This window comes from Mchenga conophoros, linkage group LG22 (genome assembly GCF_057382185.1).
Source record: "Mchenga conophoros isolate Kocher_MC1m ecotype Shallow Benthic linkage group LG22, M_conophoros_male_GT1.1, whole genome shotgun sequence".
Lineage (NCBI taxonomy): Eukaryota > Metazoa > Chordata > Actinopteri > Cichliformes > Cichlidae > Mchenga > Mchenga conophoros.
The window spans coordinates 9,905,392-9,918,004 of NC_140546.1; the positions used below are offsets into that span (position 1 = coordinate 9,905,392).

General features: G+C 40.2%; 1 protein-coding gene across 1 annotated transcript in view; it reads right to left on the reverse strand.

Annotated features, from left to right (window-relative positions):
* The window catches only part of pkhd1l1.1 (PKHD1 like 1, tandem duplicate 1), a 44,202-nt gene that overhangs the window by 14,713 nt on the left and 16,876 nt on the right, over positions 1 to 12,613 (reverse strand). The window contains exons 32-46 of the mRNA XM_085262294.1: positions 12,303 to 12,435; positions 11,279 to 11,471; positions 9,616 to 9,758; positions 9,333 to 9,437; positions 8,888 to 9,073; positions 8,042 to 8,215; positions 7,752 to 7,954; positions 5,071 to 6,043; positions 4,523 to 4,771; positions 3,776 to 3,925; positions 2,540 to 2,714; positions 1,901 to 2,057; positions 1,620 to 1,776; positions 1,271 to 1,480; positions 569 to 698 (exon numbers count right to left, since the gene is read on the reverse strand). Coding sequence (XP_085118420.1) covers positions 569 to 698; positions 1,271 to 1,480; positions 1,620 to 1,776; positions 1,901 to 2,057; positions 2,540 to 2,714; positions 3,776 to 3,925; positions 4,523 to 4,771; positions 5,071 to 6,043; positions 7,752 to 7,954; positions 8,042 to 8,215; positions 8,888 to 9,073; positions 9,333 to 9,437; positions 9,616 to 9,758; positions 11,279 to 11,471; positions 12,303 to 12,435 — 3,338 coding nt within the window. The remainder of the gene's footprint in view (positions 1 to 568; positions 699 to 1,270; positions 1,481 to 1,619; positions 1,777 to 1,900; positions 2,058 to 2,539; positions 2,715 to 3,775; positions 3,926 to 4,522; positions 4,772 to 5,070; positions 6,044 to 7,751; positions 7,955 to 8,041; positions 8,216 to 8,887; positions 9,074 to 9,332; positions 9,438 to 9,615; positions 9,759 to 11,278; positions 11,472 to 12,302; positions 12,436 to 12,613) is intronic.

A 12,613-nucleotide genomic window follows, 5' to 3' on the forward strand; every position in this document is an offset into this window, starting at 1 on the left:
AGCTAAACCATAAGATTGAGCTTTCAGCAGGGCTAGTTTATTCTGTTCTTTGCTTACTACATAATCTTATTTCACATATTCATTATTACAGTAATAAAGTGAACAACATGTTCTGTTTTTTAGGGAACTAGAGATGTTAATTCAATTAGCTGCTAACTAGCATCCTGCAACAAAAATGCTAATTGCTGCAATTTATTTAATATACTGTTATGTTGCACATTTTTCTCCACATTCCACATCTTTAGGTAACTAAATAAGCACATTTATTTGAAATATTTGACCAATTTAATAGACAAGTATATTAAAGTCCAGTTTTCTTTCCAACTGGATCTTTTTTTAATTGTAAAAATAATTTTAAGATTATTAACACAAATTTTTAAAAAGTTGAAAATTTGGCTTGAGATAATATCAGCTGCTAATCACTGTAATTTTACATTTTGTTACAGTCCATTTCTTTTCGCAGTAAATTAAACATTTCAATTAAATGCATGTAGTTCCCATGTTTTGGCTTTATAGCTCAGATGAATAACTTGGATTTATGCTTTTATGAATCAGTCCTCAGCTGTACCTGTGTCCAGTGGTGGCAATAACGATCTCATCTCCTACTTTCCACGTCACCGCCTTCATCAGGTTCAATGTTTTTGAGCCACTGTTTGCTGTTTGGGCCAAGTGGGTCCAGGGGATCGGCACAGGAATACCTGATTTTATAAAAAAGGTCATTTTAAACTTGAGCAACTATTACAAAACTGGTCCACTTTGGGGCTTATTGTTTGATTATTATCCTGGTTCCTTAGAAACAGATGAGGTGACAATAATCACCTTGAGCACCAAGACCTAAAAATGCTGTCAGCTTACTATTACATGATATTATTACATGACATGCAATGCGTGTTTTTGAAATAATTGGGTCAAAGCTATTTGAGGTTTCTGTTGCTGAACGCCTTCTGTTTCTGACTCTACATGATACGATCGTGCACCTCAAGGGTGAAAGAAGTATTTATTTCAATATTTACTTCAGAAAAATGTAGGAAAACAACAATATTAAAATGCAACTTGGTTATTCATTTTAATGAGTGACAAAATCTGTGGAATTACAAACAAAATGTAACATCTGTATTAACTCATAATGAGTGTTTTGTTGCATTTAAACAGAACAATCTTAAAAGAGATCCTAAAAAAATGTAAGAACTATAAATTAGGATGTGGAACTTGATTTATACCTGATCTATACCTTATGTGTGTTTATGAATATAAATTTGTGTGTGCATACCATGGAGGTCCAACACGCCCTCTCTGACAGCCAGTGTCTTGGCTCCATAAACAGGAAGTTCAGGTGAACGCAGTTGACCGTGGAGCGTGATGATGGCTTTGTGTTGGAACGGCGCCCCCTCCTGTCCGATCTGGAGCCGACCGCCGTCGGTGATCAGGATGTTTTCTGCCTGCAGCTCGATGTCGGCTTCATCGAACACTAACGTCCCTCCTGAACGCAAAAAGAACTTGAGTTTCTCTGACAGTTTGAATTTCGTTCAATTTTTTTATTTTAATATTTTATCTTATTCTGCAACAGTTCTCCAAATTTTGCATTTTCACAAACACTGCATAAGAAGTAATTTTTGCACCTTGAATAAGCAGCATTTTGAGCACTGGTGTGTTGGTGTCCAGCAGGATGGTCTGGCCTTTAGTAATAACAGCGAATGTGCCCTCCTCTGGTGGAGACAGACCTCCCCACGTGAACTTGGACGACCACACGTCAATGTAAAAGAAATCTGCGTTGTCCTAAAGAACAACAAAAAACACTGGATGAAAATATGTAATCAGAAACAATAAAATCAGTCAGACAGCACTGTTTCCGTCCTTTGAAGCAGCGTAACTTTACTAAACACAAACAAATCAACCTCACCATCTTGGCGATGCCTTGGTTTCCGATGCTGACTCTGACTTTGGTTTCCTGAGATTGCCCCTGAGCGCTGGTCACGCAGATGATGTGCGTGCTGTTGGCGGACTGCACGTCACACACGGACTCTGCGATCGTCACGTTGATCTCGTTAATGTCAGTGCTGTAATATGGGAGGGGGAGTGAACGCAAGCAAGAGAGACAGACTGAAGAAAACCTATTATGGGTTTGTAACTCTCTTTTTATTCAGTGATCTCCTCAGTAATCTTTCTTTAAGATCAACTCCCAGTTTGCCCAGTTATCCAAATGGGAAACTTCTGGAAGCCAGCCGAGGGGCAGCACCTAGTTTTTGTGAGTTTTACATTGTTTAAAAAGAGCTGATGGCAGATGACTGTGTAAAAAAAACAAAATTATGGCCCTTAGTGGTAATGAATATGTGTGCAGACACTAATACAGTCCATTATGTGTCAAACATGCTCAACAAAAAGCAGTATTTGTAATCTATTAGTCAGGATTGTAATCCCCGTGTTCCCAAGCAGAGAAAGTGAAAGCAAAAACAGTTATCTTTTGTCGGCTGAGCACTTATTCTTGATCAGTGATCCATGCACTCTCAATTGAGTGAAATGTTTTCTTCCTTTGCTGTACCTGAAACCAGAGCCGGTGATTGTGAGCCGGGTGCCTCCAGCAGTGCCGCCTCTGCGAGGAGAAACCTGAGTGATCACTGGAGTCAGCTGAGATCTATAGGTGAAGCCGTTTGACACGTTGACCGCATCATGTGGGTTAATGACGGCAACAACGCAGCTGACCTCTGACTGAGTGCCTGCAAGGATACAGGACACACACGGAGTCACACACACAGACAGACAAATCACGCAACAACAAAATCTTCTCATCATCCATATCAAGTTATCTTCTTATCAAATGTGACCGTTTTCTGCCCTGTGACAAGGCTGACAGCATTCCTCGTAAGCACAGTCTGTCTCCTTTAGGGCCTTTAGGGAATTCAGTTGGTGTCTTAAACCAGCTACTGACAACTACTGATGTGATAATAAGTATTTTTTTTTTGTCCCTAAAAACACATATGGTACTTTAAAAGGTAAAATAAATTAAATCTTGCTTGTCACGGACATATTTTTTAACTAGTTTGCATTTAGCAGCTATTAATATTATTAAAGCTGTGGATCTGGATTTTAGAAGTGAAGGTGTTGTGAACTTTTTTGTTTGGTAATGTAACAGTGCTGCTCAGACTTTTCACACTGCACAATCTCTAATTTGTAACAATCTTAGTTTAATTTTTTGTGAAGCAGGATACCATCAGCAATCAGTTTTCCTGTAAAAATCATGTTTATTTTCATTTTTGGAGCAACAGACCAGAGTTTAAATTGTGACCAGGGCACGCATCCAGCAAGGATTCACAGGCTAGCCCAGATCAGTCATCGGTTAAGCAGAGTTAAGCGTCACCCCCAATGTGTTCTAGATGAGAAAGGTACATTAAAGCTAATGAATCCCTCTCTATGCAGCTCACAGAGAGGTGGAACATGGGCAAAGCAGCACCATGCGACGTAGAAATGACCTCTTCCCAATGTGCAAACCCACATCTCTGCTACATAATGCCTAACACTAGCCACAGAGTGTGATACACTACTGTGCTGTCGGGGTAATGTGTCTTCTTTCCAACTAATGGAAAGAAATGTTCAAAATACACTGCAGTGCATTACTTAGCAGTAATAATAGCAACGTTTATAACCCTAGAAATCAATCGCTGTGCATGCCATGGCTGCATTTCACAGCATGCACATTTTCAAAACTCACATTTTATTAGTGATATTAGTGATTGAGATTTTTTCATCTGCATGATCATCTGCTTTAGGTAAAACTTACTGTTGTGAGGTGGAGACTGGCAGTACAGATGGGTGGATGTGGATGTTTCTCTGTGAACCTGGCATTTCTCCCCACAGATCTGCACAGTGGAGTTGAGTGGATCAAACCCAGAGCCCTGGATGGATAGCAGCGCACCGCCACCGAAACTACCTGAACGGCAGATTAAAGTGAAACAACTAATTTAGTAGGCTAATAAAAAACTGATTAGAGGATCAAAAGAAATGAAAGAATAAAAGAAAAAGACAAAAGCTGCACAGTTTATTTCACTGTGAAGTATTTTGAGACAAGATTTTTAAATGATCAGTTCTTCTTTTATTTGATTCCTTTTTATAAACAACTTAAAAATAATAAAAATTATCAGAAAAATATAATTATTTCTTCCTTTTTTATGTAATTAACTCTATACTGTCAGACAGATGCGACTCTCACAAAAATTCTGAATGCATCCAACATTGTTATTCCCGACAGCAGGTTTTCTCCCTGGAGACATCATTTGTTCTGTTTTCTTAATTCTGTTTACTTGATTGCTTTATATTCAATACAAAAAAAGTTTAAGAGGAATGTTAGATATTCTTCAAATTAAGTAGCCCCAGTAAATATGGATTTATGCATCTACAGAAAAAAAAAAGATCTGGTTTTATTTTTTTATTTAACGATTAGGTCTGTCTGTGTTTTCTTGTTTTTCTTTCCCTCAGTAAGCATGATTTAATAAAATGCAGATAAACAGAGAGTTTTAATATTGCTTACCTTCACTGGGCTGCACACTGCTGAGCGTCAGTTCATACGTGAACACGACTCCTGACTGGGCATAACCTTTGACCTGGTGATGCAGCATGACTGGGTATGTCGCCCCTGGATTGCTTCCTGCGGCGAACTGGACCTGTGTGTCAGAGACCGTGGAAACATTGCAAGGGATGCCATTTATGGTGATGGTGATGAGCTGAGAGTCATTGCCGAAGCCTGAACCTGTCAGGGTGATGACGGACCCGCTCGGTCCTGCAGGAAATAAACAGAGAAGATGAAGAAACTGTATAAATAAAGAATCTGAGATATGACTTGTTGCTTTATACATATATTACGGTACCGAATGACACATAAATCTGTAAATGTCATGAGCTGGAATAATATTTTATCTGTTCAGTAATAATAATGATAAATTAAGGTAAATGAGACTGAACCAATTTCCAAATTTCAGTGACTTTTTTCTGTGTTCTTCTGTTTTGCTTAATTTCACTGAATCATCTTGCAAAAACTGCATTAGCCTCTGCTTGTTATCTTTCTGTCATCATAGTTACCTGTGGTGGGGCTGATGGAGCTGATGACAGGAGTGTGGGCGGTGGAGTAGGTGAAGCTGAGAGGAGGATACTGCACAGAGAAGACCTGCAAAATGACGGTCACCAGCCCCACAGTGTTAGGAGGCGTCAGGCAGATAAGACGACCCGGCGTCACCTCCTGAATCTTGCAGGGTTTCCTACCGACCGTCACGCTTGTGTTCCCTCGAGCGAAGCCATTTCCTGTGAAGATAAGTGGCGTTCCTCCCGCCAGACTGCCCACGTTGGGGTTCAGGGTTGCTTGTGCGTTACTGCTCAGGGTGACCTGACCAGAAGCGAGGCCTTTGCTTCTCACAATCACTTTGACTGAGTGGTCACCTGCAGGCAGAGCGCTGACTCTTGCGCTGATTTTGCCGTCGGTCACAGCGGTTACTTCTAGCTCTGTCAACCCAGCAAAAACTGCCACATCATCCACGCTGCTGCCAAACCCTGAGCCAGAGATGGTCACAGTAGTGACATCATCAATGCTGTCCGGGGAAATGCCGGTAACTGTGGTAGTGACGGACGAGGAGTAGCGGAAGGAGCAGTTTGAGTGGCAGGCGCTTTGGATTTGGCCCATGTAAAAGATGATATCACCGATGTGTGGCTGAGAAGGCGCCGTGTCGCAGATGATCGAAGTGTAATTAAGAGACTGGATGCGACAGAGCTCGCTGGCTACAATTACGAGTCCCTCTGAGAAGCCAGAACCACGGATGAGGAGCCTAGTGTGGCCAGTGGGGCTTCCAATAGGAGGCGAGACTGAGTCAACCACTGGGAGAACCACAAAGCGACGCTCAAGCTCATTTGGCACAGCGATGATGGCGCTGCCTAGGTTGTTGACTCTGACGGCCACAGGGAGAGCAAGGCCAATGGGAAGTTCACTGCTGGGACTGAGCTGGCAGTTAATCTCAGATTGGGAGCTGTTGATCACCTGACAGGGTTGATCTCCCACCATCACCTGCAGCACACAGAGCACACCACTGTGGGTAACAAGTCTGAACAAGAGTTATATCAAGGCTAATCGAGTCAGTTAATGACAACACATTTATTGGTCAAAGAACTGAGATTTAGGATTAAAATGACTTTTCTAAATGGTATAATGAAATTAGCTATGTGTTAATTGAAGTTTAGGACTAAGCATGTGTGCTTGAATGCTTTCATTATAGTGACACAAGTGTTTTATTAATTTAAGTACATTGCATTAAGGTCTTACAGCCACAAAATCCTTACAACTTCATTTAAACCACTACTGTTTTTAATATACAATTAGCTAATGTTAGTGTTCATTTGTTTAATCTTTAATTACTACTTTCTTCAAAATCTTAGCTAACTACCGAGCTTTCCAGCATGCTTTAATGAAGCAATGTTATTTGTGCAAATGCTTAAGTGTCTTGTGTCTGTATTCTATCTTATGGTGTCGAGAGGGGTTGGGGCGAGAGCTCTGGTTGCAAAATTACTTTTGGATATATAGAAGTCTAATCCCCCCAATACTTCCCTGATGAGTTGCTGATTGAAGTTCAATGTTTTTCGTTTGCATCAGAAACCTGGGCAAACTCATTAACTAATGGCTTTTTCTGCACACGACAATGGTGAAACAACATGCTCTCACTCCCAAAATGTAACATTTTATGCTAAATATCGATGACAAATCATCGATATATTACACTTCCGGGTGCCCAACACGTTCCTATATTACGAGATTGGAAAAATGAGGAAACATGAGAACCGTTGGAATGAATCTACACATGTACATTTGTTTTACTTAAATCGCTTTGGAAAACACTATCTAACGTCATTAAAGTGCTGGTTAAGGTTAGGGTTAGGGCTGGAATACATGGCTGGGACATGTATTACCGCGGGAGCGTCATTCTACTGGATTTCATCCGTAACCCGGCGCGTAGCTTCGCGTTCCTCAGGAACACCTCGGGTCTGTATAAATTGTCTGTATATTATGCTGCGGGGGTGAGAACGGGCTGGGTGAAAACACTCAGTATCCCAAGCAATATGTGAAGTCACAGTGGCCAAGTCCATTGTTTATGTACAGTCTATGTTTTATTGGTACACTTAGCTAACAATGTCAACTGCATGCTTTTCTAAACAGCCTATTAGGTAAGAATTTATTAGCTAGCAATTTATTTCCATTTTTTGACCACTGTTTATCTTTTTAAGTCACATCCATGGCTGTCTATTTCTACTGTTTATCCATTAGTTTTAGTTCTCAACTTTTAGATCTCAACTGTCAAATCAAACTGATTCAGATCAACAAATCATTTAATTTAATTGTAGTTTCTTTTCCTCAGAATGCTTGATCCAGTCTGTCTCTGAATAGCACAAAATATCCCATGGAAATGACTGAATAGAACTGCCACTCTAATGTTCCAGACATTTTATTAAATAAAGGCTGAATGGTTTAATCAGGCCATTCAAAAGATTCTGGGAGTGCCACAGCCTGTACTGTTGTTTTTTTATTGACCTATATTATATATCAAACATTTATGTCATACTGAATATTCTCTCCGGCATCCTAAAACGAAGTTATGTAGCAATGTTGTATTTTGATGTATAACATGGGTCTTTAAGAAGGGATATGCAAGACAATCACTGACCAAAGAAGATATTTTACATTTAATTCATTCAATGATGCAGTCTTAAAAAGTTCTGCTAACCTCGTTAGCACAGGCCACGTCACTGAAGCTTTTGCCCTTGATCTGGATCGCTTTGTGGTATGAGCCCTGGTTGGGAGAAATGGAGTAAACCATGGGAGTGGAGCAGGCGGAGGTACTGAGGGAAAGCATATCAGTCTGATTGGACTGTTGGCACTGCGGGGAGGCAATGCACTGTGGCGCTGCTCTGGAGACACGACGTGAACCTGTAGTAAGTAGAGATCATTACCTTTTATTCTACCTTAGAACTGGATAAATCAATCATAACTTCTTATCCACTTATATTAACTTACTTCCAGCCACATGTCTGGCCTCAATGCCCTTCACTCGGACAGAGACCTCGCTGCTCTTTTCCTCCCGACTCTGGACTCTCACGACTCCCTGCAGGAGTCTGAGGTTGGCATTGTCTATGTAGCCACTGCTGTAGTAATAAACCCCGGGCGCGGTGAAACGGTAGCTGAAAAATCCTGAGGGACACGAGACCCAGATTGTAAAGACGTCACATCAAGTCATGATGCTGTGCGCTTATCTAGTTCAGTATGGCTCACGCATGTTGAAAGGTGTAACACAGCACACTCATTCATGCACAACACGTGTAGCTTATCATGACATCTCTATACATACACTAAATGAAAGGTGTCCAGTCATTCTCATATACAACTCATGAAATCTAGACGTAATGAGGTCATGTTTTACAAGCGGCTACAGTGTGCAGCACAGCAACAATAAACCAGAGTTTAATATCATCAACATGGAGTAAGTACAAATCAGAGTTTATTACTTTTTTATAATGATTTCTGAAAATGAAACTGTTTTATTTGTTTATAATACTGTTTCCTTTTTGGGCGGGAATATTCCATTCAAAGTTTTGAACTTCCTAAATCCAGTAAATAAAACAATTTCAGTTGTCCAGTGTACACAGGGTGAAGCACAGCGATCAATGTGGGATAAAATAAAACTTTAAATGAGAGTCCGGAGGATTATATCTGAATATTTAAAGGGAAACAAAGAAGAACCATAGCAACACAAACTTAATTAACAAAATCACACACTGAAGTTATGGTGGATTGTTTTGGTGATTGGAGATAAAGAAGGGAAAAGCTTTTCATAAATCTGTGCACAGCTGACTCTAGTTCTACCTTGGGCAGTTTTGGTCTCTCCACTGGTGAAAGGTCCTCCTTCATAAGAGGTACCGCTTGGGCTGGAAACACTGAAGACCCGGTACCCAACTTCCTGAAAGGCTGGTGCCTCCCAACGCCACATTACCGTGTCGCCAATGAATACGGTGAGTGAGGCTGGACTCCACGCATTTCCCTGCCCATAAACTGGAAAACGCATGGTTACGTTGAATAAGACTTACACAAAGAACCAACAAACACACACACGGATTAAAGTGTCTGATATCTAACACAATCTGAGACATTTCTTTGTGAATCAGTTGCATTTTAGTTGCATAGAGACTACAGGCAACAACTTCCTCGCAGGTGTATGTTTTCTGTAAGTTAATCCTCTTTCTGTTGTACACAACTTCAGCTTCTCAGATTTAGTTTGACAGCTGCACAAAGCACAGAAACATAAAACTACCGCGATCAAATCCCTGGTTGGTAACGATGTGGGTCTTCTCCTCTGATTGCACAACACACTGCAGCTCATTCTCTGAGGCGGCCGTCACTTCACAAGCAGCGTTTCCTGTCACAACGCAAACAGAAAACATGAAGGAGATCAGTGATGTAGCTCTGTTACACCGTTTTTAAATATTTGCAAGCTTTTGCACCATCATTAACTTCCATTCATATAAATTGCTTAAATATATTTGCTAGTAAAACACACGGTTGGCATAATTACGACTGGATCACATGTTGCTTACCAACAGACACAGTGTTGTCAGATACGTTGCTGCTGAACCCAGAGCCAGAAACGGTCAGCTTGGTTCCTCCCATCAAAGAACCGAACAACGGCGAGACGCTGTAGACTTCCAGGATGTACTCAATGGTCGTGTTTACACCATTGCTGTAAAACAAAAAAACAGACCAGCTAAGGTAAAGGCATTAATAATAGACTTATGAGAATTAATCTTAAACTGTGTCATTTGTTTTGGTATCTATGGCATCTTATTAAAACCTAACTTTAGAATAATTTCGACCAAATTTTTAATCACTTTTCGACAAATGATTCTGTACATGCAGTTTGTATGCCCCGGTGACCACTGAAATCAAAGATCATTCAGATAAAGCTTTGAAATAAGATGGCAGCATTTGCTCCAAGAAGTTCTTTGGAATGATTTGGGTCAAAAAATCATTCCAAAGAAAAAATGTACAACAAATGATGTTTTCTACATCATTTGTTGTACATTTTAACTGAAAAAAAAAATACCCTTAAGAATTTCCTTTATTGTCCTCATGAATAATGGTGGGAATACAAATACATGGCACCATTTCATGGAGAGAAGATCTTTTGGGCAGGTAGAGAAAGAAATTACTCATCTTTATTAAATATTCCAAGAAAGTCGAGTCTATTTTTGAGTAGCAAAAGCTTTTCACTGGGAAGATGCACTTAACAGAACTTGATATCTGCTTTTAGATAAATTCATCTATCTGTCTATGATCTATGTACAGTGGTCCCTCGCTATAACGCGGTTCACCTTTTGCGGACTCGCTGTTTTGCGGATTTATTTATTTTTGCGCAATTTTGCATGCTTTTTTTATGTTGTATTTTTATTTTTATTTTTTACAGCGCATTGTGTTCTGCGTCCTGATTGGCTGTAGACCATTTTTAGTCAATCTCGTGCCATATCTCCTGTACAGTACAGAATGCGTTAAGCTTCGTAAATAATTGCGTTAAGCAAATTTACATAAATCTTGGATTGCCCGCAGTGTGACTCTGAAGTGCTGTACTGCATGTTTTTAAGTCTTCTCCCCAACAAACACAACACTGAAACGTTTTGCACCGTCAAAGGCAACCGCGGGTGCCTTTGGTTTCATTCTATAACACTGGAGTGTGTAGTGGGGGGTTTTACAGCCTTAAAACATCTACAATAATTGTAAAAAATAAAGTTGGCTACTTCGCAGATTTCACCTATCGCAGGTTTATTTTTTAGAACGTAACTCCCGTGAGTCCCACTGTATATACATAGATAGATATAGATACATCTAGAGAGCGATATTTATTTATTTAATTCGATTTTAATCACATTTTCAAATCAACCCCAAATCCTGTCTCTGTCTGCAATAAACCATGCTCCACTTTTTGTGTATTTATTATCATATTATTTGTTTATTGTTGTCCTACTTATTTTCTACTCCTTTGAAGGGATCAAACTCTAGTGTCAGGAACCTTGGCGCAGTCTATACAGTGTATATTGACTGAAAAAACAAATATAAAACAATGTTTGTATCTGACCCTCACAGAATGCGCCTGGGCCCATCTGACACGTGAGAAAACAATTCAGCAGTCTTTCATTTTTGCACGCGAAAGATGAACCCGTGATAGTACTTCCAAATCACTCAGTGTATCTTTGACAGACGCTGTACCTCGTCTGGGGGTAGCCATTGTTCCCAACCTGTACGTCCACCTCATGCATGCCAGGTGGCAGCACAGGGAGAAGACAGGTGATGTTTGCTTCCGTCCAAAGCACAGTGACACATTCCCTCCTTCCTACAAGCACGATGCTGTCATTGTCTTGCTGCCCGAGGTTCAAACCTTGGATGGTGAGAACTCGGTGGCCTGCACAAAGAAAGACAAACAAGTATGCCAACTCATTTTTCCAACGTAGCAGCCTCTGTCATTAAAGTGCCAAGATGACTGGCACTTGTCACCTCGTTGGCTCTCATTGTATGTCATGAATGTCACGGGTTGTTCTGCAGATTAATAGAAATTCTTTTAGCGTCATTTCTTCCTAGTTGTTTAGTATAATTAGACGGTAAGCCTCGCTAGCCCCCTGAGCCAAGATTCTCAAGCTTAAGAAAGCTTTAAAAGGCTAAAACTGGGTAAACCTGCAAATCAGCATTACACAACTCAAGACTATAACAATTGAGGTTTCTACACACGCTTTCAGCTGCTGTTGACAGGTCAGAAACATGCCAGCTCTGAGCAACAAAGCCCAGACAGCACACACAGCACACGTCAACATTTTGGCTCTCTCTGCCATTAAAATACATTGTGTTCATATATTCAAGGACACATTTCATGTGATGTAACCTGTCCTGTGTAAAAGTTACTGACAAAAATACATAAGCCTTCAATATTTTCTGGATTCACTGTTTTCATAGCACTAACTGAATAATAGCGAATGCACTGTGCCTATATGTGGTTTACTTTGTGTATGAAGAGGCTTGAAATTCAATGAAGAAACACTGAATCCTTTTCTTTTCAAGCACAAAGGGGAAGCAGACAGTTAGGACTGAAAGTAACCTTTAAAGGACAAAACCCACCTTCATCCTCATTAAACTCATTAATCTTTACTTAAATGAATCATACAATCTCTATAGTTGTGTTAAAGGTTATTTGATGCATAAACACAACAGCTCCATTCAGCATAAAAAAGGAGCTGCTTACCAATCACAGTGGTGGTCAGGGGATTCAGGCCTGTGATCTGTGGGGTGAGGTTATTATCGTAGGTGAAGGAGCTGATGGCCGTCTGACTCATGTTTCCCATCAACACCGTGACCGTCTGTGATCCCACAGCTCCCTGAAATAAGCATTTTAATAAAAGTAAGTACCTTATTCAGAGCTAAAGACGGGAAATAATATAATGTTACATAACATTAAGTTATGTAAGTTTTATTATGACAAGACTATATAACTAACTATGTCATTTCTGGGCATACTCTGTCTGATATGACCAATGGCCTGGTGGTGAACGTAGT